Raw genomic sequence first — 27743 nt, forward strand, 5'->3', positions numbered from 1 at the left:
ATCGTCATTTGTTTTACATCCGATGTAGAAAGCTGAACAAAACGGCTTGGCTAATGTTTTTTTTTTTTTGTTTTTTTTTTTTTTTTTTTGCTGCGGTAGCCGTAAAGGGCCCATTCAACGTGAACGGCCGCGACGAGCGGCCACATTAAATTTTTATTGCCTTCATCATGCCTTTAAAATAAAGAAAAACGTGCTCCTCTTAACGGGGACACTACCTCTACAATCCCTCGTCTCGGAAGGCTACGCAACAGCAACTTCTAAGCAGAGGCGCATCCGGAATGGGCCCTTCAAGGATGGAGGTTAGAGGGAGGGGGAGGGGGGATATAAGAGAGTGGGTGCTCGGGAGCGTGGCTTTGAGGTTGAATCACGCTCGCTGCTGATGCTAGTTTCAAGATACAATTGGGAAGGGGGGGGGGGGGGGTTGCCCCTCGCCTCTCCCCTTCCGCCTTCGAATGTGTTATTGCGTTGATGCAGACGACGTCTTGCTTTGCGTCGCCACCCATGCTCACACCACCGACACCCCTTACCGCTCCTTTCCCGTCCATTCACCCTGTAGTATAACGCTGGTATGCGTACCAGCCTAGCACACGGCGTATTTTTGCCACGCATATTTATTCCATATCTGTAATTTTGTTGGCAGTTGATGCAGCGTTGAGCAAATCTAAATAATGTAGTTCCGTCGCAATAACGACGTATTATTATTGGAGAAGAGCGTAAGCGTCGCCGCAATAAAGCGTAATTACATCGCAATGATAACGTTATATCACGAAAATGCTGATACAATGTCGCCAATACGCCCCCACACGGTATACGTCGGCGTAAAATCGGCTGGTCGTGCGGCGGCCGTGCATTTTGGCATTTTGTCATTATCGCAATTAAAAGTCAACTTTCTTCTTTCGTATTGCCCACTACTGATACATCTACAAGACTGGGATGAAATTTTCTGGCTGTCTCACGAGAGAAACATGTTTCAGTAACAATCCTTTTTTAATTAAGGTTACCGCTAATGACTAAATCTCCTGTCTAACTGCGCCCCTAGGCGATGTACTGTCAAGCGCAAAAGTTTACGGACCACCAGAGCAGCCATTTTGGGTTATTTCTCTAATGCACGGCAGCCCCGGTTTCATATGTGGGGTATTTTTGCAATGCTTTAGTAATTATACGACATCTCACGGGCTTACCGCTGTTTGTGGGCTGCTACCGGAAGAGAAACAACCTAAAATTGCCATTTTCGTGGTCCGTAAACTTTTGCGCATGGCTGTACAACCGGGCAACGAAAGTTGTCTGCCTCTCTTTCCCTCGGCTTAAATTGTCGCAAGTATGAATTCAAGCATATAATGAGCGCGACGGGAACCTGAGCCCTGCAAACGTTCCCGAAAGAGAAGAAAAAACGGCTAGTAGTGTGTACTGTTTAAACAAATACTACAGCTTGTAAAAGTCCAAGTGCATTGCGAAGAAAGACACTGCATATCGCCCCTATAGCTTATGCCGAACGCAACGTTAGTGGTGATTTTAGTGAAGGCAGCAAACTATTAGCTCTATTGGTGCTTTAAAAATCTCCCTTAGCAGCTATTGAAATCGGCCGCCTGCGCTACTTCACGTGTTGAGCGTACCGGAAGGCGAAGCCTTGACGACTACCAACGGACACCACAACGACGATGATTAAGGGGCATGTTGGCAACGAAACAATGATGACGCTTTCCCACGCCACGGGCAACATTCGATGAAGCAACCCCGAGAAGAAAGCCAATGACAAGCTTAGCGGTGCGCAATAAACGGCCGAACATTGCGTCCACCATGGGGTGCTCTGTACCGGCTTTTATCCAATCATAATTAGCATTTACGTGCAATTAGCGCGTTGCCCTGTAAGCGCGCTTCCCATGTCACCGCTCCATACATATGCAAGGTAACGCTCGCGGCGTCCCACATCGGCGACCACGGTCCGGCCAGCGCCACCGAGCTCGCTCTTTTGACCTCGAACATTGTGTTCGCTCTAACGACATCCGATATACGTTCACAATGCTCTCGGGACGCAATCCGCTCAAATGAGTGCACTTGGCTAGACAATTGACGCCTTCGATACTGCCTGAATCAGAACCTCCGTTGTCTTGCTCATCTTGCGCCCAGATGATCTCACAATTCATCTCATCCATGCACGGCTACCAATCTTTGGCCTTGTCCAACCGGAAGTGCCGGCAGTCTCTGGGTGCGTTCCAATTTACCCTTTAGACGGCTTCGTTGCCGTCAGCGAGAACTGCTGGAGAGAGCCAAGCTAAGGGCTTTCGCTACTGGAGTCCTGTAACTAGGATTCCACCCTTAACTCTATCCCTCCTCCTCCTTCGTTGTTGCGAATAAAGTTTACTACTACTACTACTACTACCGCTGCGCTGTTACAATTCTTATTATTCCTTTAGACGTCTAACCAGACTGCTTCGTAAGCTGTCTACCAAGCTGTCCGCGAATTGGAACGCAGTCTCGGTCTCAGCACCATTGCTGGAACAGCGAGTTGGCCTTCTGGCCTTGGGGCTGTTGGCGCAGTGCCACTCGGGAGGAGAAAGCGTGAGAGCCCGCCGTGAGGAGCCTGCCCGCAGACTCGTCACGACAGCGGGTGCGCGCAAGAATGAGCCGCCGATTAGCCCCGGATCCCCTGCGTACAAGATTCGGTCGGGAGTCTCGTAACGGGAACGCCAGCCTGCGAGAAGCGTTGCTTCGAAGCGAGTCAAGGCTGGGCCTCTGGATAGCGTAACGCACTATCCTCTCGCTCGGCCGCCTTGTTGCCTTTCAAATTTGGCTTGTATATGCGCCAGTTGCTCGCACGGGTGTGGCCCACACACAGAGTCTCCAGGATCCATTGCCACGGTTCAGTGAATAGGCGCCCTAACTCCTCTGAATTGGGTTTGACGTTAAGTACGTCGGATCGCATTACCAATATCTGCAACGGCGGCGCCTCACTCAAAGGAGTGCTAGCAGTGACAGGGATTCGAAATACTGCCGCTGCACCCTGAACACGGGCGTTAAATGTGACAGGTGTCGTCATAATCGCTCTGGATGCAAAAACGGCGTGTAATCTCGTCGTCTGTTTCTCGCCCAAGTTTTTAGGGGCGAAGCCCGTTAGAGGCTGAGGCGGTTGGCGTCTCCTGCCGTCGTCGCAATCGTCATCTCATGTAGTCACGGCATTAAAACTCCGGAAAACTCGTTTACGCCTCGCGCTAGAACGTAATGCGTGCAAAAAAAAAAAAAAAACCTATGCGCTTTGACGTAGCCTGGGATGTTCCAAAACGGGTGTTTAACAGCGGAGCTGTTTAAGCTTGACCTTGGTCCGGTGGAATTAGCAGAAGAATACAAAAAATAAATGATCAATGGTTTCAGGTTGATTGCATAAACGGCAATTGTCAGACCAAGGAGTAGACATTCCTTTCTCGCGCAACCATGTTTTTACTGGGAGTGTTGATGTATGCAGCTTAAAGAAAAGGAGGCCGCCTGGTTCTTGCTGCGGCAGGAAACTAAACATCCCCCTCGCGAGGGGCACGATCAAATGCAGAGCATTTCCGGGGGCGCACGACGTTAAGTAGTTTGCGTTACGTTAATGTTGTTGCACTTGTTGCTGTTGGTTGTTGTATTGTAATTAAATGAGGAGACGTAATTACGTGGTCACGGGACATCATTTATTAGCAGGTGTTTCTGATGATTGTGGCGCAGTGGGAAGAGCACCATGTACCTCGCGTGCCGCCCACAGGTAGTGAATGCGTTGTATCAGCAGCTTCTTGACGTAGTTTGAACGAGTCAAGGATATAAGGCGCGTTCGTAGCCTTCCATTCTGTGTCGGCTTTGTGGCGCAGTGGGTAGAGCACCATGTACCTTGCGTTCCGCCCGCAGGGTCGTGGGATCGAAACCAGGCGCCGGAAAGTATTATTTTTTTTTATATAGTGTAGGGGGAGAGGTGCGGACTACTACGGACAACTAGAAGGGGTGACATCGTGAGTTAAAGAAATGCTCTGCATTTAAAACACCGGCACACTCGTTCACGCCTCGCGCTGGAGTGCTTCGTAACGCGTGCTAAAAAAACACCGAGACACTCCTGTACTCCTCGCGCTAGAGAGCTTCGTGCTTCAAAGACACGAGACTTTTACAGCAAAGCTGTATACCTCTACCGCCCAACGGTTTCATATCCGTTGGCGAAAATGCCAAGACACCGAGAATACACATATACAGTGCATGCTTCGCCCCTCCCCAGGTTTCACGTTAGCGGAGATGGCCCGAGACATTTTTTTCCTTTGAGCTAAACAGCGCGTTACTACGGTGTAAGAATGGGCATAGCGCTCTCGAGTAAGGCGGGGTGTTGAACTATGATGCAAGGCTAGCAAACGTTTGCGGAATATTCTGCCGAGTGCTGAAGCATAACGCGCTAACACGGTTTCGAAATTTAGGCGAAGGTGTTCACGACATTACGTTTTGTATCATGCTGCAGGGCGTCTTTACGAGCAACCTTTACGAGGTTTCCCATCTATTCTGCGACACAGGCCGATTGAAAGCACCAAATAGTCCTGGGGGAGACGGTACTAACTGAAGCAACGTTGCAATACCACCCTCCACCGGACAGTGTACACTTCCTCAGTGTGCAAAAGTGTGTACACTAAAATTGGCGACCTGCGCAATTTACTTGCGGAGAAACTATTATTTCTGCGGTATTTGTTTTCAGCAAGCGTTGCTACACAAAGTATGATGAGCGCGAAAGAAATAAGACGTGTTACACACATAGAAAGCCATTTTAAATCAAAGCTTTCTTTCCCTCTTCTCGCGACTTTCCGGACGCTGCTGCTGCAGCTGTGGTTTTTCCCGCATGCGGTGCTGGATTCCTTACGCCACCTCCAGACGGCGCTCGCCTCCGCACATCACGTCGGGTTTACACAACAGTTAAAAAGCAGGTAAAGGCCGCAGAGACGACAAAGTGGGCACAGAGAATGGAAGCGAAAAAAACCCTGGAGACTTATAGGACAGACAAACTGGAAATTAGGGAGGAAGGATTATGTGGTAATACGAGAATCAGTGCATTTCTCTCCGAAACACGGGTGGGGTGCCTGAGAACCCGGGCATACACGGGTAGCTACAGGCAGCAGGATGAAACATGTGCATGCTGCGGAAGTGATCGGGAAACTATAGACCATATTGTCAGGGGCTGCACAGAGATACGACCACCGTGGGATGAGGCGGAAACGACGCTGGCGGAGGCTTTGGGATTTGGGGTGAGGGGGAACCTCAATTTCAAGGCTATAGAGGGGACGAAGAGGCGACTGGAGTGGTGGTGGAGGAAAAGTAGGGAAGGGATGGGTACGCAGGCGGAGTAATAATCACACGGATGAGAATTTAGAGCAGCGGGAGGAGAAAAAAGGGGGGTGGGAGCGATGAGAGTTTAAAACAGGGGTTAGGAGGAGATGGGGGAGGAAGCAAACCTATTAGGTTAGCTATGAGTAAGGCAAGTAAGTTGAATAAAACAGGCAAGTCGGTTGCTGAAAACCGACGCCCCGATTCAAAGGGAGAGCCACTAATCATCATCACGGCCAACGCGGCGGCGTTTCTGCCACGCATCTCGCAGTTGACCCGGTTAAATAGTTGCTGCCAGATTACAGAGAGGCCTAACGCAATCTCGCTCACGTTGCGCAAGGCAAGTGTAAGGACGGTAAAATAGCTTTGGCCGCACTTCGTTTTGTTTCGTTTGGTTTGTTTCGTTTGTTTCGTTTGGTTCGACATCAGGGCGGCAGCAACGCGAACACAAATTGAACGCATCAGGGGCTGTGATTCCTGGTTTCGACTACAACCACGACAAGACGACATTGTTGGTTTTCATAAGACCTGCACACGAGGCGTGCGTAATCTTAGCTGTCATCCTTCCCATTCACGACAAGACTGATGGGGAGCATGAATACGTGTTCGCCGGGGAGATTGGGACATTGAATGTTTGTTGTTCATGTCTCGTATTTCTCGACGCAATCGCCACGGCTTCGATTAGCGTTGATTGCCGTCTACGCGTGGGATCCGCCATTTTTTTGCGAAGCTTATCTTTGTGGACCACGGTGGATTTCTTGACGTCACTTTTTTGCCATCTCTTTTCTGAAAAATTTTTCTCTACTGTTGTGTAAAATGTGTAGCCTTGCGAAGAGCACTTCTGCTTCAACAAAGAGCTTAAACACCAAGTGTGTGTATACAAATAGGCAAGGCATTGCCCAACTGCTAGCATAGGAGGATAGGTTCACACATGTCGATATTTCTCTGCGCAAAGGAAACCTTAGGCAGATTTGGGCAAAACGTAAGTACACAGCCGGGAGGCAGCGTTAATTTATCTAAAAATCTCGTTGTATTAGTTTTTACGGAAACAGAGGCTCCGTTCCAATTCGCAGACAGCTTGGTGGACAGCTTACGAAGCAGTCTATTTAGACAACTGACAGAAGAAGAACTGGAATGCCGCAGCGGTCACCAAAACAGTCAACAACCTCGTAGCAGACATGTTGAGTAACACAAGCCGCAGGTTTCGTAAATAATATTGCCGTTATTATTACAAACATTACGTAATTTAAAAATCGAAGCTAAGCATCTTCACCATAATAAGTTATGCTAAATATTTGAATACAACAAGTTTGTTTGTAACAATATTAATACGAAAAAACGTGGCGCTGGCGTCACTGTTTTAGTTAAGAAAGGAAGGTAGCCTGCCTCGTTGCTGACTTCAGTGTTGTCTCCTCAAAGCAGTCTTCGCTGACTGCTTCTTTCGAATTAGAACGGGGCTTAGCATGGCGGATTCACCGCGAAGACAGCAACGAAGCCGTCTAAAGCGTAAATTGGAACGCACCCAAAGAGGACGGGTTTGAAACAGCGCCCCGAAGACGCGGGTTTGATCCCAACCACGGTGGCGTCTTTTCAGATAAAGGCGAAAACGCCCGTGTGTGAAATTTTGGCTCACATAAAGATCCCCGGGTGGTCAAAATTAATCCCGAGCCCTCACCTACGGCGCACTTCAAGCCCAAGAGTAGCTTCAAATCATTAAACCACAAATTTTGAATTTTAATGCGAAGCTGTTATAAGCCTGGCCCTGACGACAGTCTATGCTGGTATCGTGTCAGGCTCTCTCTGGTGCAAGTTTCTCCGCCGCGCCAAAACAAATTTTCCGGGACATAAACAACTCCTAAAAAACAAGAAAAAAAGTTCTAGGGCTTTCATATCTTCGTATAAGAGGGCCTATACTGTGCCTAAAAAACCTCTCCCCAGCAATTTATTTGTTCCTAGAGTGAAGCCAACTTTAGAGGTATCGGAGTAAGTTTGGTCTTTGTAAGTTGGCTTTTCCACATGATGTGTTCCGCAGTGAAGCATTAGCATTCACGGAGGGAGTATGATGACAGAAAACGGCTCAAACTCTTGTGTTATCCAAAGTATCCCAAACCAAATAAAATTAAAATTAGCCGATAAGACGACTCTAACATTAACGTCGACTTTTTTTTTTTTACTTGTCAAAATTACGTAGTTCCCAGTGAACTTGCAAACATTCGGGAATTCTCGTCTGCTGTCAATACATGGGATTCTACGGGAGGGAAACGGACTGCACCCAAGTTTGTCCACTAGAATAAAACTCCTGTTCGTCAAAGTTTCATTAAGGTAATTAACTAGGGCGTATGCTCAATCGCAATACACAAACGTGTTGTGCTTCGTGCAGCCCTTGGACTACGACACTGTGAAAGGATATTGTCGCTCACGTTAGGCTTGGCACCGCAGCTTTGCTGGTCACCCATTCTTCCCAAAGTGGAACGGCGCTGAAATTTTATGAAGATCGCCGTCCAAAAGGGGCGAGAACAGCAAAAAAAACTACCACCTCCCCTCGCGGGAACCCCTGTGTAGATGCGATGCATAGGGGGTTCACGTGTTGCAGCGTTGGACAGCGGAGGAACGGCGCTGGAACGATGGAGTGGAGCGGCGCAGGCACCGCGTTTTATAGCGCGCATAAAGGTGAGGGGACGCGCCGGCGCCAGTGCGTCTGCCGTGGCTATGACGCAACACAATCCAACACAATCCACTTTAATCCAATCCAATCCAAATCCAATCCAAGCCAAGCCAAGCCAATCCAATTCAATCCAAGCCAATCCAATCAAATCCAATCCAATGCCCCTCGCGAGAGAGTGTTCGCTATCGGAGAGGAGAGGGGGTGAGTGGCGGAGAGCGAAGCTGGCGTGGCGAGGAGAATGGGGGAGCGGCGGACGCCGACAACAACGACGCCGACGCCGGATGGAGGGACAAGGCGGGTGAATGAGATGCGTGGCATCTAAAAAATGCAGGACGCTCACACTGACGCGTTAGACTTGAAGGCAGCGAAGCTGTACACAACCTTCACGACCATCACGACGGTTTAAGTCCACGATGGAAGCCGATTTGCTTCTTCTTCGCTGCCGTAACGACCTTTGCTCCATCTTTGTTGCTCTAATGGCGAAGAAGAAGCAAATCGAAGAAGCAGAACGAACGAACGGAACGTGCACACTTAAACTAGACGCCCGCAGGGAAAACGTGTACCCTATCACGTGTTCTGTGTAGAGCAGGTGGCGTGATTCCTCTCCCCACAGACAAAGCTGAGTGAGTAAGCCGTTTGACGCTCGGGTAAGAGCGCATGGTCGTAGCCGAGTTGCTAAGACGACAGACTCTAACTCCGTTGATTTACCAGACACAAGTTCGAAGCCTGCTGGCGCCTGTTTTCGTTATGAGTTTCCGGAACGCGAAGTCCGCCCACTCCCCTACCCCCCTTAATATCCATTTTTTTCTGCATGTACAAATGCAAGGAGCACGAGGGAAATCACATTCATGACGGCGGGATCAGTACGTATAGAACGCATTATATACCTTGCTGATGATTTTTTTTTCATATTTCCCATTTACTTCTGCTGATAATGGCGCCGACATCAACTAAAATTGCACCTGCCCATATCCGCCTTACGCGGGTGCGTGTTCGCACTTTATTCATGAAGACGTAAGTTGTGTCTGATACTGAACATTCGGAGTGGTTGAAGGCTTATGTTTTACATTTTGCCATCCAACACACCACTGAAGTTATGTGCAGCTACGACTGTACGGCCGCCGAGAATTTGACAAAAAAAGTTTTTAAGGGCGCATCCCCTTAGGGGCGGGGGCTGTTGGCGTCTCGCGTCGTCGTCGTAATCGTCGTCTCATGTAGTCACGGCACTAAATTACCCGGAAACTCGTTAACGCCTCGCGCTAGAATGTAACGCATACAAAAAAAAAAACACCGGGACACCCGTTTACTTCTTGCGCTAGAAAGCTACGCGGTGGTTCAAAAACGAGAGACTTTTACGGCACAGCTGTTTATTTCTACCCCGCCAATGGTTTCATCTTCGTTGGTAGAAACGCCAATGCGCCAAGCTTCGCCAAGCTTCGCCTCTCCCCAGGTTTCACGTCAGTGGAGATGGCACGGGATATTTTTTTTTCTCCACCAGTCAAGCGTCTTACTTGTTTACGCATAAACACTTTGTTTATGCATTGTATGGGGATAGAAAGAAAAGGCACCCACAATAAACATGAAGCAGAAGATGTCCGTCTCAAGGACGGAAGGACCCGGCAGAGCCGACCAGTCGTCGCAGGTGGCATCGATGCAGTAGCGAAGACAGATTCCCACAGGTTCCGGCATATATTTCAATGAATGAGTCCGCGTTTCGGAGCTATGCAGTTGGTGAAAGAAACATGAGGTGAATGCAAGTAGCTTCCTCTATCTGGTCGCCGGTGTGCGTCAGGAAAACAGGCAGGAGACAAAACAAGGAAAGCAGAATCTACTGTCGTCTGCGTCGAAAGGACTCGCTCGCTCAATCCCTCCAAGTGGATTACGGGGTACTTATAACCGCGCTGTTCACGAACGCATCCTTTCCCGCCAAGTCTGGTTTCAACGCACAGCCTGCCGCTCTCAGTCTCCTCGCCACGGGAACCCAGCCGTGGGTTTCTCTTCACTAGTGAAGGAGTCCTTTGAGGGTGAAGACAACCGTTTGAATGGCTGCTTGTTACGAAGTTTAGGCACTCATGCTTTGCAGGCGGCGCAAAAACGCTTGTTGTGGTATGAGAGCTGTCCACAGTCGTCTGCCGGTCTCGCATTGAAGAGAAATTGAGTGCACGGATTCTCCAAAGGTTCGAGGGGCACTGATGTGCCGCAGACGGGAACGCGAGAGCGGCTTTAATCTGATTTGAGTGGCTTAAATCCCGGTCAGTGATGAGGGTCGCCGTCATTGGAGCCGGATGCTCCGGCGTCACGGCCGTCAAAGCGTGCCTCGAAGAGAACATCGACGTCGTCTGCTACGAGAGGGGGGCCAACTCGGGCGGGCTGTGGTGGTACCGCGACGCAGAAGACGACGACCTCGGCACGGGTTCTGTGATGCGCTTCACAGTGTGCAACACCAGCAAAGAGATGTGCGTGTATAGCGACTATCCGCCCAGCCAGGAACTGCCCGTGTTCCTGGAGCACGAGCAGATGGTCGGCTACATTCGCGACTACGCGGACCACTTCAGGGTGACGCCCCTCATCCGCTTCAGGCACGAAGTCGTCCACGTCAGCGAAGACTTGGCGCTGAGGGTACGCAACCTGGAGACGGACGAGGAATTCGAGGAGACGTTCGACCGGGTGATGGTCTGCAGCGGACACCACTCCATACCGTCGATCCCGCTCGTTCCGGGGCGAGAGAAGTTCGGCGGCCGTGTGATGCACTCGCGCGAGTACAAGTACAGCGACGAGAACCTTCGGGGCAAAAGAGTGGTCGTCGTCGGCTTCGGCAACTCCGCAGTTGATATGGCTGTTGACATGACTGGATTCACCAAGCAGGTAGGCGACACTCATATCGTCCGTGAGCCATCCAAGGTCTCTACGGCTTACTATGATAGTAGACGTGTACTATACGGAGTTCTTCTCTGTGTACAGTTGTCGACCGATTTTTTGGACCAGGAGGGGAACGAAAAAAAAGTCCGAATAAAAGAGCAGTCCGAAAAATCCGCGAGTCATTACTCCTATGGGACAACAGATGGTTCCGAAGTTCGGGAAAGTCCGGAATATCCAGCAAGTCTGAATTTTTGGAGTACGAAAAAACGGTCGGCTACTGTACTTGTCATGTTAAGCCGCTCAACCAGACTTCGCTCAGCTAATCTATGGACATCGATACACACAGCCTGGACGTAAAGCAGAAAACTGGTTGACGAGCACTGAGAACAGAAACGTTTTGACCCAAACAGGCAAGCATGTGTAATGCAGTGTGCTGAAGAAAAAAATGCCACGCATCGCTAGCGCAGTATAGACAGCGCGCCAGACTCAAAATATGAAGGTCACGCACCGAACGAACGCTTTCAAGTGCATCGCTTTCTAAGCTTTCGTTTTAAAAAATAAACGTTGTAATAATGCACTTACATAATAACGAGAGTAAAATAAAGAAGTGACAGAGAAGTTTTGTCGAGCAAGTTTGTCTTCAACTTTCTCTCCGATTTTGTCTTCAACTGTCAAAAAACTTTGTCTTCAGCGAGAGCAAAGGTGGTGAGCTGGGTGCGCTCTTTCACACAGTCCATAAGGCAGTGCGAAAAGTGCGGCATTATTAATGAAAGCAGAGCCCTTTTTCAGCTACTCTGAACGACATTTGTGTTTCGAAAATTGGGCAGAGACTCTAACGTCTGACTCTGTTATTTTCCGACAGGTTTTGCTGAGCATTCGTCGCGCCAACTGGGTCGTTCCGCGCCACGTCGGTGGCGTGCCCATCGACGTGACCTTCTCGAAGCAGCTGTACATGTTCTTCTACAACTACGTCCCAATCTACGTAGGCTCGTGGTTCATGCAGCGCCTCGCGAACCGTCACTGCGACCATAAGGTCCTGGGCCTGGACCCCCAGCACCAGTTGCTGGCGCAAGGCGCCGTCATCAGCAGCGACCTGGCTGAAAGGGTCCTGAACGGAAGCATCAGGTTCCGAGGCGAGATCGAGGCCTTCACGGAGCAGGGCGTCATCATGGACGGGGTCGAGGAATGCGTCGACATGGTGGTCTTCGCCACGGGCTACAAATCCAGCGTGCCTTTCGCCTCGGACGTGCTCCCGCGAGATGGCGACACGCCGCTCTTGTACAGAAGGATCTTCCCGCCCGAACATGCCCGGGTCGCCTTCATCGGCCTCTTCGACGTCAACGCCGGCATGCTTCAAATCGCCGAGATGCAGTCGCGTTACGCCGTCCAAGTGTTCACCGACAAACAGGCGCTGCCGTCTCCGGACACCATGCGGGCGGAAGTCCTGAGCGACCTCACGAACTCCAGGACGTTCTACGTGGCTTCTGAGCGCCACGAGATGATGATCGACCACGTTCCGTACATGGAAGAGCTCGCCTCCATCATGGGCATTAAGCCTAACTTCTGTCGGATGCTTGTAACGGACCCTATTCTATACTTGGCGGCGGTCAGGGCGCCCATGCTTAATTACAGATTCCGTCTGCAAGGTCCGCATGCGTGGCCCGGCGCTCGGGACGCCATTCTGGGCTACGAATCCCGGATGAAGGCGCCTCTCAAGCCGCCCGCGAGACTGTTCCGCTCCGAGAGAAGGCGGCCGGAAATCACGCTCGTCTCGGTGGTTCTACTGATCGTCGTACTCTGCCTGGCAGTCATGCTCACGTCGGAATTCCCTTTGTTCAGTGCGTTCATCTGGTGCGCGGGTGCACTGGTACTGTAGCAGTGGCCAGTGAAAAGGAAGGCTTTTCGAGATTGGCGTACTAAACCACCCCATCGTGTCTCCTTACTCGATTTTTTTTCTCGGCTGAGGTACAGAAGACGCGGACACTTTTGTCAAAAAGTGCTTCAGACGGAAACGACATGCGGCCGACCAATGAGGGTCAGAAGATTATGCTGGTGGTCTGCATTGTGGAGCTAACACGCACAAACGGCTTGCAAAAGTTGGCGGCACATGCCAGGTTACTTTGCGTCAGGGCAGTAATTGTTAATGCGACATCTTTGTCCTAGTTCTCGTTTCTGGCCAACAGTTACACCCCAGCGCAAGAGAAAGAGGGAAAATTCATCTTGCTCCCAATTTCGGTAAACAATAGTTGGCCCCTGGGTGCTCATGTCAGCCGGACGGATTTTTTACGCTGTCTGAAGGTGCAAAGGAAAAACTTGATGACAATGACCTAAAATAATTTTTACATATGAAAATAGAAGAAAATAGAGAGATAAAATAAATGTGGAATAATGTAAGTCCTTATGTTTTGTGTGTGTGTGTGTCAAGGAATAAACAAATTTTGTGCCACGCTATTTGCAGTTTGTTTCTTCCTGAAGGCTGCTGCAATGCAACGCGCATGGGGCAGATTTCACAATTTCTTACGCCCGACGTTTGACGCCACCTTGCCCGTCACTTAACGAAGAATCATGCCATGATAACGGGCGGCTAACTGGGTCAGTACTGAAGAAAGGAACTCCGCAAAGCTGAGGACCGTGCCATATACACTCACACATATAACCCCTACCGATTCCGCTGTCTTCGCGTCTGTCCAAACTTGTTCTCTCCCAGCAATCGGGAAGTCGCATTCTGAGTGGAGAAACCAAAATGTCGGATGATTGCTCCCATTGAGTCGGCGGGGACTGCACTAGAAGTGTGGTTCCGGTTGGGTTACAGACTTATGTTCATGGACTGAATTCCAGGAACCACTTGGTGTGGAGCTCCGGAAAGACAATGCGGCGTGTATGCGCTCAGCGGTGTGGAGCTCTGCTTTTTGAACACGATGCGAGTTTGCTGAGCCAAGAGCTTGAAGCTGAGGCCTTTCAGCTGGAAACACGAACAATAGGAAGAGAGTGGGGAGGAGGATTGATTGATGATTGATTGTAGGGTTTAACGCGCCGACGCAACGCAGGTGATGAGGAGCGCCGTAGTGAAGGGCTCCGGATTATTTTGACCACCTGGGGATCTTTAACGTGCGCCGAAATCTCGTACACACGGGCGTTTTTGCTTTTCGCCTCCATCAGAAAAGCGTCCGCCGCGGCCGGGAATCGAACCCGCGACCTCGTGCTCAGCAGCGCAACGCCTTAGCCACTGAGCCACGCGGCGGGTAGTGGGAAGGAGGAGAGACTGAAGGGGAGGGCACAGTGGGTATATCCAGGCGTACAGCCCGGTTTGCTTTGGGGGAGGGGAGTGCGGGTGTTAACGGGCCAAAAGGAGGCGTGAAGGATGACGGGATGTTTACTTGTGCAGACGATAGTTCTTTTGTCAGGCACTACAGGGGTTCGCAAAAGCCGAGCTCGTTAAGGAAACGCAAAAAAACTTCGGTTGCCTTCTGGGACGCAGATTGTCGAGACCGATGCCCTCAGATAGTGTCCTGTGTGAATGGCCGATAACCCAGTGGGTCCAGCTCGGTGGCCTCTCAACCGAATCCCAGGAGGAAACGTCGAAGTGCATGTTCTACAGTTTCTTTAGCACCACCGTGATACGCAGCGGCTTCTGCTGGCCATCCGGACGAGAAAGGAGTGTGTTATTTCCAGGGGAGTCTACGCAAAACCACTGACGAAAAGATCAAGTTGATTGGGATTGAGGGATACCAGACAAGTGGCGGCATCGAAGTAGACGTAGACGCGGGGATTCGTGAAGTAAGCAGTATTCTGCGCGCAAAAACGAAGCGTCCTGGCGGCAACGGTGCTTTTGTTGAGTTCAATCAGTGTGTTTTTCATTCTAGAACCTTGACCTACGACGAAAGGTATGTGGCCAAACAGGCGAATGGACACACAATGAGCATCACTACAGCATGCACAAGACAGTGAAAGGGCAAGTTAACTTCGTGGTGTTCTTTTCCCCGGGGCTTCTCCTCCAAGCTGCAGCAGCGCTGATGATCTGACCCCGGGTACCCTCAACCGACAAACTCAGCCTCCGATACAAAACTGTACATTTATTTACAGCCCAGCGGGCGGTGTGCTCGTGTGGAGCCCGAAGACGACGGGCCGAGAGCTTTGGCACCCGCACCGCGTCTGTCTGACTTTATCTTCCCCACTTCCTCCCTCTGAGGACCGGGGGAAGGGGAAAAAGCAAGTCCTCTTCGTCGGGGTCCATCCCCATGTGGTGGCCGTTACGACATCCGGTGCGAGCAGGAGCGGCCTTTCTTGGAATGCGCGGCGTTTGAAAGCGCCGGGCAACACGTTCTTTCCATTTCCGCGCTGCTCTTCCTAGGGCCCGCGCCAGTTAGTGCGTCGAATCGCCCGACAGGGCACATGCATAGGACTTCACGGCCTTGGTGTGTTCACCAAGGAGGGGCAGACCAGAACACTTACGCAGTGGGACATGGGTGCCGCAGGGCCTGCTATCCGCACTTCCCAGGACCTCGTTTCCACTTTTTTGGCGCCAATTTTCTTTTTGTTGTGTTCTTTGTTTCAATTTCACAGCATCCCCCTGGGACAAATCAAGGTTACAAAGACGTGAAACAACCCTAACATTAGCCCTGTAAGAATATCAGCTCGTCTTTACGGGAGTCTTCGTCATGGTTCATTATATCGACATTGTAGTGTCTCGCTAACGTGCATTCTCAGTGGTTGATTTTTTTCTCTTTTTTTTCCGTTCATTTCGATGTGTTTCCTGGGGTGGGGGGATGGGAGTTGTGAAAAGTGAGCGCTTGTGGTGTTTCGTTCTTCTCTTCGTCCTCGACTGTAACGCGATGGGAACTGTTGCGGGAGGTATTGTTGTTGCGCACTCAGTTCGTTCTTTTTGTAGCGCATTGCTGTCCTAAATCGGGATTTATTCTGTTCGCAAGCGTTGAACTTGGGCCCTTTTATGTTTGTACTCTCGGGCTTTCCGGACGGAGTCGGCTGTTGCCAAAGGATGCTAATAATAACAGCTATAACGCACGCACGCACACACACACAATGTTTCGGGGGATTAGTATCTTGTGATTAAGCGCCAGTTCAGATCTGATGCCTAGTTTTAAGCGTGTAACGTGGCTCTGGTGCAGTCCGGCAAGCTGAGCCTTCCAGCCAAAGAAGGCATGATGGCTGATGTAACAACAAGGTATGCTCTCATTAGCAGGTTGCGGGACGTGGGCGACCTTCCCGAATTATGGGCGTCAAGCCGAACTATTTGAAGCTTTTCTTCAGAGGTCCGAAGATGCATCAAGCCCTGATGCTGTGTCCGGTTCTCGATTAGCAGCCCAAGCTACAGTGCCCCCACTCCCGGAGTGACGCTATCGACGTCACTTTAACATACAAGCGCAGTGTTAAAAGTGTGTTTTATCTGTCAGGTAAACTCCAACGGGCCTTCAGGTGGGGTTCCAGGCAATGCGCTGTTTGTGGCGTTGTCGCATTAGTAATTGCAATTTCGTGTTTCGGAGTGTACTTAAGAGATGCACCAGAGAGGATTGGCAACAGACTTCGCTAGGATGTTGCCGAACACAGGTTGGCGCTCGCTCAAAAGCTTGGAACACTCCTTTGCAGTGAAATGGGTAAGGCCCACTGGAAAATTAACAATGCTGGAGCTTTGTTGCGTGGAGGGTGTAAGTGTTATGTTTCTGGCGGGGATATACAATTCCCTGGGTAACCTCTGCAGGAAGAGGGCACCTGAAAGTTCTCCGAGACATTTTGCATACATGCGTGTACTTTAGTCTGGAAACAAGCTATACACATAACAGCTGCTCGGAAAAAAAATATCATTAACCGCCCTTTGCTCTTCACAACAGTATACCAGCATATACCGTATTTACTCGATGTTAAGCACCCCCTTTTTCCCACGGTCACGATGCCCACAGTGCGGGGGAGGCTTAGTTTCGAAAAACCTAAATTACCCCCCGCTGCCACATTTTTTTGTCCGCCGTACCTCGACGAGATGGACGCAAGGAATAATGGTTTATGTGACAAACATTCAAAAGAAAAATAAGCACAGACAGTGAACCCACCGCTTACGTCTGATATTAAGTCACCCTTACTACCATTCGAGCCCATTGTTCCGCTTGGGCCGCCGCTCTTAGTACCACCCAGCAGGTCGTCGTCTATTCCGCTGAAGTGGTTTATAATATAAAATATGATATATATATAAATATATAAATAAATATATATATATAAATATATAAATAAATATATATATATATATATATATATATATATATATATATATATATATATATATATATATATATATATATATATATATATATATATATATATATATATATATATATATATATATATATATATATATATAAATAAAATATAATATAAAATCACTTGGCCGCAGCGCCAACTCGGGCCCGCTTCCACGCATTTGAAATTCACCTTGCAATGGTTGCTTAGAAAAGAGGGTGCTGAGATTCGCATGCAAACTTTTTTTCTAATTTTTTCCCCCGAAAGTATAGGAGGCTGCTTACAATCGCAAAAATACGGTATATAGCCACGCCAACAAAACTCTCCCGAAATTAGAGCTGTAATTCACCCCCTGTCTTCGCAGTTCAACCAGATTGCATATGCGATTTATATTCCACCTTGTTTCCATCCGGAATTTAATAGTACTCGCACGATTTGCATCCAAGTCGCATATTCTGATTACACAGGTTTTGATAAAGGGGGCATTTTTGCTTGGCTCCTCATAATTCGCATAATGTGTACATGCGACAAAAGGCGTTTTTTGTTATTAGTGGATTTTTGGGGGGGAAGTGCGCGGCGCCGCGTTTCAGTGTAGCGGTCGCCAGTTTTATTCAGCACAGAAAAGGGAGATATACACAAACATTTCATCAGTTATATAACCTACTGCAGTAGAATGAACGTACGTGAACACAACGCGGCAATACCAATTGCTTGTTGCTGGAGTTTCACTGAAATACCCGCCGCGGTGGCGCAGTGGCTAAGGCGTTGCGCTTCTGAGCCCAAGGACGCGCGTTCGATCCCGCCGCAGCGGCCGTTTTGCTAGTGGAATCGGTTAACGGAAACGCCCGTGTTTCGGTATGTCGCCGCTTGTTAAATATAACCCAGGCGGTCAAAATTTATCCGCACTTCCCCACTACGACGCGACTCCTAGACGGGCTTTCGCTTTGGGGCGTAAAACACCCAGACTTTGATTTGCGTTTGAAATTTTAGTTTCACTTTCAGTAATGTGGGTTCAAGAGAGTTTGTAGCTCATACTTATCGCTCACAGCACAAACAAAAAAAAATGCCGGCAAAGCTTACGTTGATATATTTTTTTTCCATCCTACCTATATGTCCTTATGCTAACTGTAATATTCATGAACGCATCATTTTGATGGAACAAAAAGTCCCGGGCCATCTCCACTAACGGGAAACCTGGGGAGGGGCGAACATGCAGAGTATAAGTGTATTATTGGGGCTTTGGCGTTTTTGCCAACGGAGATGAAACCGTTGGGAGGTAGAGGTATACAGCTTTTTTGTAAAAGTCTCGCTTCTTTGAAGCACGAAGTGTTCTAGCGCGAGGCGTAAACGAGTACTACGGTGTTTTTAGTACGCGTTACGAAGCGTTCCATGGCGCGAGGCGAAAACGAGTGTCCGGGTGTTTTAGATGCAACGCATCTCATTCACCCGCCTTGTCCCTTCATCCGGCGTTGTCGTCGTCGGCGTCCGCCCCTCCCCCATTCTCCTCGCAGGGCCATTCGCGCTCTCCGCCGCTCACCCCCTCTCCTCTCCGATAGCGAACACTCTCTCGCGAGGGGCATTGCATCGGATTCGATTGGATTGGCTTGGCTTGGCTTGGATTGGATTGAATTTGGATTGGATTGGATTGGATTAAAGTGGATTGTGTTGGATTGTGTTGCGTCATAGCCGTGGCAGACGCACTGGCGCCGGCGCGTCCCCTCACCGTTATGCGCACTATAAAACGCGGTGCCTGCGCCGCTCCGCTCCATCGTTCCAGCGCCATTCCTCCGCTGTCCAACGCTGCAACGTGAACCCCCTATGCGTCGCATCTACACAGGAGTTCCCGCGAGGGGAGATAGGAGTTTTTTTTTTAGTACGCGTTACGTCCTAGTGCGAAACGTAAATGAGTTTCCCGGTGTTTTAGTACCGTGACTACATGAAACGACGATTACGACGACGACGACAGGAGACGCCAACAGCTCCTAAAGGGCTTCGCCCCTAAAAAAAACCATGAACAGTGCACGTTGTGCTGTGTCCTACGCTCTCTGCGCCCTTGGTTTATTTTTGCGCTGTAAACGATAACATATATGCCAACTCGCCGAAACCTAAATTCACTTTTATCTTAAATATTTTTTTGGCTTGTATAGCGTGGTTCTTAAACCATCGTGCATTACGCTTACCCCAGCATGCAAGCGAACCCCCACTCGAGAAAAACACAATATATACAAGCTCTGTAATGCCCACGTGACGCCCTGCAGTTATTTTTCTACTTGAGCCATTTCCTGGATTGTGACTTGGCGCCTACAACCTTACAACCGCGCACTCGGTCTTGCGTGTTATCGCTATCACGAAGACACTGTTGTGGTTGTGCGCTAGCCGCACCAAACGAACCCCCTTCTTCCCACGTGAACCAAGTGCAATATAAACGCTTTACGGCGCAGAAGAACTTCTTGCTGGGCTAGTTGTTGAGTAGTTCCCACGATTGAAGCGCAGCGAAAAAACAACACGGGCGTGAATACAGAGTAGACTGGACAGGCGCTTGTTCTGTCTACTCTATTCACCGTCCGTGTTTTGTTTTTTTCGTTGCGCTTCAATCATGGGGGCTTTTAGGTTCACTTGACGGTCCGCACTATCTTTTTACCTGTCGCATCTCCTCGATCGTGGCGTAAGTACCCGGTGCCTGCAACAGCCTACTCAATCTTACGCGTTATCCCCCTTATAAAAACGTGATGTCGGTGCTTGCCGCCGTCGACGAATGATAAAAAGACGATAACCAGAGATACGCGGCGCCCAGACGCGCGGGTTTATCTTATCTAACCACTCGTCCTTTCAAGTGAGACGCAACGGTGTGCAACTTGAGTGTCGCATTTGACGGTTCTGTGTCTGTCGTTACGGTGCAGCGGAAAGATGCGGGTCGCCGTGATCGGTGCCGGCTGCTGCGGCATCACCGCCGTCAAGGCGTGCCTCGAAGAAGGCCTCGACGTCGTCTGCTTCGAGAGGGCCTCCAACAGCGGCGGGCTATGGTGGTACCGGGACGAGACCCCGGAGTCCGGCATCGGTACGGTGATGCGCTTCACGGTGGCCAACTCGAGCAAGGAGATGTCCTGTTTCAGCGACTTCCCGCCGGACAAGGACGCGCCCCTGTTCATGACTCACCGGCAGACTCTCCACTACCTGCGGAGCTACGCCGACCACTTCGGCGTGACGCCCAGGATCCGGTTCAACCACGAAGTCCTCCGACTGGACAGGGATGGTACCATTAGGGTCCGCGACACGAAGATAGGTCGGGAGTGGGAGGACGTCTTCGACGGGGTCCTGGTCTGCACGGGTCACCATGCGTTTCCGTCCATGCCGGACGTGCCGGGAAGCGACCTGTTTAAGGGCAGGATCATGCACTCACGCGACTACAAGTACGCCGACGAGACGTTCCGGGATAAGACCGTGGTCGTGGTCGGCTTCGCGAACTCCGCGCTGGACGTCGCCGTGAACCTGAGCGGAGTGGCGCGGCAGGTATGTGATTGTGTAGCTTAGTCTTGGCGCTGATTTGGGTGTCTGAATAGAGTTCGGTTCAAGCGCTGCGTTTTCACTGAGTGCTCACGTTCTCGCGTGTGGGTGTGCACGTCCCTCTCAGTGAATGTGTTCATAAGAGTGCGCGTGATCATTTTCCGGTCATTGCCCAGAGGGTGTGGGCAGCGATCTCTTGCTGCCGACTGAACTAGGGCGAACCACTAAGTTTAATGTTTTATGATGTTTGGTCGACCAGCGTGGGCACGGGTTGGTTGGCTAATTGTAATGAGATTATCCGAAGGCGAGATAAAGGGAAGTCTAGCCGTCATCGTGATCGGAGGCTGCTCAGCGCTAAATGAGGACTCGGCTCATTTGAATCATCATAGAGTGCGAGGAATTTCGCAATAGGACCACATCAGCAAACAAAATATATATATATCCGGGAGGTTTCACCAGTTGCACAACTGATTTCAATTTCCCGCCTCAAGTATATTTTCGTGGTGTGCAACGCAGCGAACGTTCTTGTATCCCAAGAACAATCGGTTAGTCTATGGTTGCAAACAGCCTTCGTCTCCCCGAAAAAACAAGAGCAGCTTATTCTGTTTCACAAATAGAGCATCTAATATTTTGTACCCATTAAATAGAAAAAACTTGTCATGCATACGGGCTGACCTGCCGACTTGCGGGGAGAGAGCCAAAGGCAAAAAGCTTACTCGCTCGACTGTCCGTCCACGTGTATTAACTAACAAGGTTGTAAGGGTTGAGACGTAAGAAAATTTGGGCTAACATGTTATTCATGATGGGCCCTTCATTTCGAGACCATTAGAACCTCAATGTACATAACAAGCACTGGTGACGGGATTTTGTAATTACACGGCGCTTTGGAAATTGCTTAGAAACGGTCTGTTTAAATATGAGCGGGGTCATGTTTTGCGTCGGAGTGCTTACGCGGTATGGGGGCTGTTAGAAATATTAACAGTCGCTGTTGTTGCTGTGCTTGTCCCGTACAGAAAGTGACTGCCGCTGTAAAAGAGGAAATGAAAAAAATTCGTACACGCTTTGAAGTCGAATCTTCCCATTTAGAGCCCAGTGCCCAGTCACCCCTGTGCTGCCTGCGCACGTTGCCAACGGTGGAGGAAACGTTAAACCAGTGTGTGCAAGGGAATTAACATGACGGCTGGTGAGTAGAACAGGCACAACTCAGCCACGCAAAACTCTGATTCTGGAGAAGCTTTGGCGAGTGGCACCAGTCTGCCTTTCCAACGCCAGTCTGCGCCAAAAGACAAACAACCGAAAGTGACGAAAAAAAAATTGGTTCCAATTTACGCTGTGAAGGTGGTTAGAAAGCAAAGTTTTAACCGACACCCACAACAACTGCCCATGCGACGTCGCTTGAATTCACACATGTGGCTCTAAAAAAGCGAAACCAGAGATTCTGCCAGCCGTTACCTGGAATTCGCGCGGGCGGCGTCCCGAACGCAGCAGCAGCGTCGGCCACGGCCGGGCTAGAGCGGCGGACGACGACGCCGCTGTAGCCCGGCCGTGAGTCTGAAGTGAGAGAAAACGGGGAGGAGCGTGTTTCGAAGGGTGAGACAGCGGAACCTAACCGTCCCGATGTGCTAGCTCGGGGCTACACCACCGCTCGACACAAGCGCAGACACCGAAACAATTCAGCATGTGAACTTAGTGATTCCCATTTATACAGATTGAAACTAGTTAGTTTATTAAGTTTTAGAATTGCGAGAAAGCTTGGGGACCTTTTATAATCGCTTTGATAACAACCAGTTGCTACTTTGGCTTTTGGTAATTCTTGTTAATACACAACCGAATTGGTATTCACCAATTTAGAAAACGGAGTAGTCCCATTTGTGGCAAGCAGTGCGCAAAAGGTAGCGTTTCTCTAGCGGCCAGATGTGTGTATGGGGTTTGCACACTTTGTTTTCCCGCCCTGCAAACCAATCGTTAACGTACCTTTGCCGTACGACCACTTAGTTCTGTCCGGTTCGGGTTACCAAGGAGGTGCTGTCGAACAAGTTAATCAAGCCGTGCGAACGAAGCGCGCAATGAACGCGAAGCACGCCAGAACAGGCCAAAAACAACCGTAACTAAAGCACACGACAAAGCCGTCCCTCCGACGCGCCCGCCGGTGCGAGCAGGCAGCTGCGCGCGGAGAACGTTGGGTAATAGCGCCGTATTGCCGCGCCATCTATAAAACCACCCTCCCCCTCCTCACCTGCGTTCGGAGTTTCTTGTCCCGCACGCCACGAAGAAATCGTTGGCTGGTAGAGGTAGAGAGCTTTGCTTTGAAAGCGCAAATACAATGTAGCATGCAGCAGATAAAAAGTCATTGCTACGTATCACCAGACTTTCCCCTTCAAAGCAAGCGCATTATTATTTGTTAATTGACATGTGAGGGTTTTTTTTTTTTCGAAAAGAGTCAAATCCATCTGAACGGAATTGCAGGTATTTTCGCTTTTTTCTCCAATTCTCTTCGGGTGGATTTGACTCATTTTGAAAAAAAAAAGCTGCTCATATATAAGAAGCAACCAAGCGTGGCGCATGCGTGCATGTGCCGCAGCGTGGCTCAAGTCTGCGTTGCGAGCCCTCGCGTCTGCCCTTTGGCGAAGGGGCATACCGTTTTTACGCACGTATAACGAATCTGCGTCCGATCGTGCTTCAACTCCCTTATCGCGCGTGCAGGTCTTTCTGAGCACCAGGCGCATCAACTGGGTCCTTCCGTACCACTACAAGTCCGTTCCCATCGACGTCTACGTGCTCAACCAGGCGCGTCTTTGGTTCTACAGTTGGCTACCCTCGTCCTACTTCAGCCGTTATGTGACCCGCGTGGCCAACGACTGCTGGGACCACAAGGCCTTCGGTCTCGAAGCTGACCATGAGGTCATGAGCCAAGCCCTGGTCGTCAACCAGTACATCGACGGAAAGCTGCTGGACGGGTCAGTGAAGATCCGTGGTCCTCCGCAACGGTTCACCGAGGACGGCCTTGTCATGAACTACGTGGAAGAAAAGGTGGACGCGGTGGTGTTCGCCACCGGCTTCACGACCGGCCTGCCGTTCCCCACGGACGCCCTGCCCAGGGAAGGGGAGGATCGGCTGCTGCTGTACAAGATGATGGTTCCCGCAGGGAACCCCAACGTCGCGTTCCTCGGCTTCATCGACGCCAACGCGAACCTCCTACAAGCGTTCGAAATGCAGGCGCGGTACATGGCGCTGGTGTTCTCGGGAAATCTGAAACTCCCTTCCCGAGAGGCCATGGAAGCTGACATCGCCGCCACGCAACGCAAAAGCAAGTCATTCTTCGTCCCCACGCCAAGGCACTCGCTGATGATCGACAGGGTCGCTTACGTGGAGGACCTCGCGAAAGCCATCGGTGCTAAGCCTAACTACCTGAAGCTGCTCATCAAGGACCCTAAGCTTTATTGGACTCTGATGACTTCTCCTGTTCTGCACTACCAGTACAGGCTGGAGGGCCCTCACCCTTGGAGTGGAGCTCGCGACGCCATTATGGGTTTCAAGGACAGGCTGCAAGCTCCGCTAAAGTATCGCAACAACGGCGAGAAGGCCCGCTCATCGACGGGGCTCTTCGCCACGGCGACGAACCTGACTGCGCTGCTCGCTGTGGCGGGGATCGCCGTATGCGTCGGCTACGGGTCGCCGAGGAATGTTCCGGGAAACTTGGCTATCGCATTTGACAAGGTGGCTGAGCGTCTGTTGGCCTTCTCTTCGCGGTTGGGATTGCCGTTCGCAGCTGCAAGCTGACTTCTTAGCAGCGAGTGTTTGAACAGAGAAAATTTACGGTGCTCGTTCCACGGTTGAGTTTTATTCGCATTTATAACTGCACACTTGTCAAGGGATAAACTTTTGAGCTTCAATGGACGTGGATCTGAATAAATGATCCCGTACAGACCCTCAAACATTCTTCATGATTATATTTATTTTATTGCTTATTTGTTGGCCTATTGATTTGTAATACTTTCAAGGGCAAGATGCATTACGAAAAGGAGTGGGCTTACAGTACAATGACAATCAACAGTGGAAGTGCATAGTATTACTAAACACATTAACAGGTGAGGTTTTGTAAGCCAGTCTTGAATTGGGAATGTTCTGAAATAGCAGCAGTCTAGGCTGGAAGGTGGTTACAGTGAACACTGCTTCTTGGACGAAGAATCACTATTAGGTTAGTGGGACAAAAAGGAACACGAGCTCTGTTAATGTGGTATGTGCGCGATGAAATAAGTGCAGGCGGAAGTATTAGCTATTTTTAGGTAAGCGGTATGGATAAAAATTTGGAAAAGGCATAGATGATGATATTTATGGTGTACGGATAAGCCAGGCAGGCCAAGAACAGGTTTCAAAGTGACAGTGGCATTACGGATAGAATGAAACTAGTGGCACGGTTCTGGATGACTTCGATGAATTGGGTGAGCGTGATTTTTCCGGTGTACCAAAGAGTCACAGGCATACTGTAATTATGGACGAACGAGTGACTCATAGTGCTACATCGTATATATCGCCGTGTTATGTTAGTTATACAGTGAAAACTCGATCTAACGAAACCCGGTCTTCTGAATTTTCCGATCTAACGAACAAATTCGGATTCCCCGGCAGGTGCTGGTACGATTCAGCGCGCTGCTGCCCTACACGCGCGTGCTGCAAGTTTTGCTTAAGGCTCCAGGGCTGTGTAAGAAAGCCTGCCTTAGACAAGTTACCACTTGCTGGAGGATTACCGGCGCGTGGGCGCCTCGCTGTCGGTTATTCAACCTATGCTGCTGCAAAACACGAAACAAACGGTTCTTCGTGTTGAGACGTGCACCGGCCGAGCGGACGCTGCTCGCCGATATCTCTCCCCCTCGCTCCGACTCAACGAACGCCGTTACTGCCGGCCCTCACGAACACGGGAAAGAGCGTTCAGTGTGTCTGCTATTTTCGCGCCGTGTGCGCACAAGCACTGGGAAAGCACCGCAGCCGTTACGGCTTCTGTGTAGAAAACCCATCCTCCCGGTGGACGGATCGCTTCATTCGTTTTGCAGCAGCGGATCCATGCTGTCGCTCTCATCGAGTGCCGCTGTAACCTCGCCCGGAAGGGTATTGTCTCTGTATCAACACAGTTCACTTCTCGCCATGCTGTAAACCAGTTAGTTTGCCTTCGGCTTCTTGTCGTCAACACCAAGGCAGCAATTTTTGCTGGCCGCCTGACCACCATGCTACCACCCGTGACGGAGGCGATGGAGCCCGGTTAGGGTACGCCCTCTCGAATGTAACAGTGCCTATACGGCTCAGTGCTTTTATGAGCTCGAACTAACGAAATAGTTTCAGCACCATTCCCGGTTTAACGAAGTATTTCTAGAAACAGGCACGTTTAAAAAATGAGAGATTTTGAGATCTGTTTTCACAGAACGTGCAACTATTGCGCCGCGTCAGAAAAAAAACGAGGCATCAAGTTTAGTTTTTACGGAGCTGTACGAGATAAACTCAACAGTCCCGTAGCCGCAGACCACGGCAGTCCGGCCAGCCCGCTTTCCACAATCTTGACGGAAAAGGATGCCAGTGTCCATGCCAGTTCGTCTTGAATTGTATCGAACAAAAATAACGTCAAGTCCAGCCCGCACAAGTTGGAGGAAGCCCTGCAGTGGTTCAAGGATATGAGAGCCAAGACGTTTTTTAAATACGAGAGTCTCACTTGGGCTACCTAAACAGAGAAATGTTGGTCTGTCTGTAGGTCTGTCTGTCTGTTACCCGATTTAGTCAGCCGGCCAAAGTTAAACAGAAGCTGCGCAATAGTCTTATATACCCACAGCCAAGTCGCCAAGTCCCTGAACTCTTCAAGAACACTCAGCCCACTTCAGTTTATTCAACCCCGTCGGAGTTTTACCGCAAAAGCATAGTTTGTCGGCCTTACGGGCCGAACGCCGAGGCGTCATCTACATCGCTTTCGACGCTCCCATCTACCTCATAAAATGAAGGCCATTTATTTGCATCATATTATACCCTCAACATCCCACGAAAATTAACTTTTGGTTTAACCCAGCGAAGGAAAAACTGGCCTTGAGTTATTTGGCCTCACAAAGCTCCCAATCCGCGGAGTTTGCCACAGTTGGCTCCGTTTGAAGCACGGCCGCCGTCGCCGGGAAGCGAACCGCGAACCTCGGACTCGGCCAGCGCGCGCACTGAGCCACGGCGGCGCCAACACGCCTGACAGCGTGCAATACTCACGCTTCGTTGGTGAGCTTCCGTGTGCTGCGCGAAGATGAGGAGGACGACGACCACCCACGACGTCGTCAGAAGCACCGCCGCGGAATCCAAGCAGCGCGTCCACATCGCTGATGCACCAACCACCGTTGCGTCTACGAGCACTTTGTAGGGGCCTTTTTGTCTTATCCCCCCCTCTTGTTGATCACTCAGCCTGTTTCGCGTCCTCTCCCTTATATAGCCGGTGGCGGTAAAGTCACACGCGAACCGAGCAGCTGACTACAGCACACCCGCACGCAAACACGCCGCGGTGGTCACTCACTGGACGACTGGACCTGGCGGGGGAGCTTCTCCGCCGCTTCATTTTTCTTTTTCACCCTCCCCGGCAGTTTCTCTCTTTCCCCCACCCCTCCCTTCATCGGAGAAGAGCGGAGAGATGGGCAGAGACGAAAGTCTGCCCGTCTCCCCTTCCACCTCTGGGCGATGGAAACTGGTCCAACGGGACTCGCTGACGTCTTTTAAAGGCGAGCGCGTACCCGCTTTCACTAGGAAGAGCACGCGGTTAACGGTCGTGAAGTTTGCTTGACAGCCTACCGAGCTTCCTGAACGATGAGCAATGGGAGTACGTTTGAAGCGCAGTTGGATCGCGATTACGCTGGAACAAAGCGAATCGCGCCAAAATAACTGGGGTAGTAGAGAACTGTTTAGGCAGCGCCGGCTGATTTCAGATCTACAGTCCTTCCCAGGCGAAAATCTGAAATAAGAAATCCCGGGCCATCTCCACTAACGTGAAACCTGGGGAGGGGCGAAACATGCAGTGTGTAAGTGTATTCTTGGCGCCTGGGCGTTTTCGCCAATGGAGATAAAACCGTTGGGGGGGGTAGAAGTATACAGCTTTGCTGTAAAAGTCTCTTGTCTTTAAAGCAAGAAGCTCTCT

The 27743-nt window shown here is 50.3% G+C and overlaps 3 protein-coding genes across 4 annotated transcripts in view; 2 read left to right on the forward strand and 1 right to left on the reverse strand.

Moving 5' to 3' along the window:
• The window catches only part of LOC144162887 (flavin-containing monooxygenase 5-like), a 61225-nt gene extending 36691 nt beyond the window's left edge, over positions 1–24534 (forward strand). Inside the window, exons 1-3 of one of the 2 annotated variants that reach the window (XM_077693603.1) lie at positions 19614–19757; positions 19993–20602; positions 23300–24534. In XM_077693603.1, coding sequence (XP_077549729.1) covers positions 20000–20602; positions 23300–24376 — 1680 coding nt within the window. In that variant the 5' untranslated portion in view covers positions 19614–19757; positions 19993–19999 and the 3' untranslated portion in view covers positions 24377–24534. Of the gene's footprint in view, positions 1–19613; positions 19758–19992; positions 20603–23299 lie in introns of those variants that run through there. The other variant, XM_077693602.1, reaches the window with a different exon arrangement.
• The window catches only part of LOC144162888 (uncharacterized), a 66613-nt gene extending 39478 nt beyond the window's left edge, over positions 1–27135 (reverse strand). Inside the window, exon 1 of the mRNA XM_077693604.1 lies at positions 26831–27135. Within this exon, the coding sequence (XP_077549730.1) occupies positions 26831–26935 (105 nt within the window). The 5' untranslated portion in view covers positions 26936–27135. The remainder of the gene's footprint in view (positions 1–26830) is intronic.
• LOC144162886 (flavin-containing monooxygenase 5-like) lies at positions 9899–13289 on the forward strand. The gene is made up of 2 exons (XM_077693601.1): positions 9899–10852; positions 11709–13289. The coding sequence occupies exons 1-2, from the start codon at positions 10247–10249 to the stop codon at positions 12720–12722; spliced, it is 1620 nt and encodes a 539-aa protein (XP_077549727.1). The 5' UTR covers positions 9899–10246; the 3' UTR covers positions 12723–13289.
• Positions 27136–27743: the final 608 nt, after the last annotated feature.

This window comes from Haemaphysalis longicornis, unplaced genomic scaffold (genome assembly GCF_048455015.1).
Source record: "Haemaphysalis longicornis isolate Haplotype H1 unplaced genomic scaffold, Haemaphysalis longicornis Haplotype H1 scaffold_12, whole genome shotgun sequence".
Classification (NCBI taxonomy): domain Eukaryota; kingdom Metazoa; phylum Arthropoda; class Arachnida; order Ixodida; family Ixodidae; genus Haemaphysalis; species Haemaphysalis longicornis.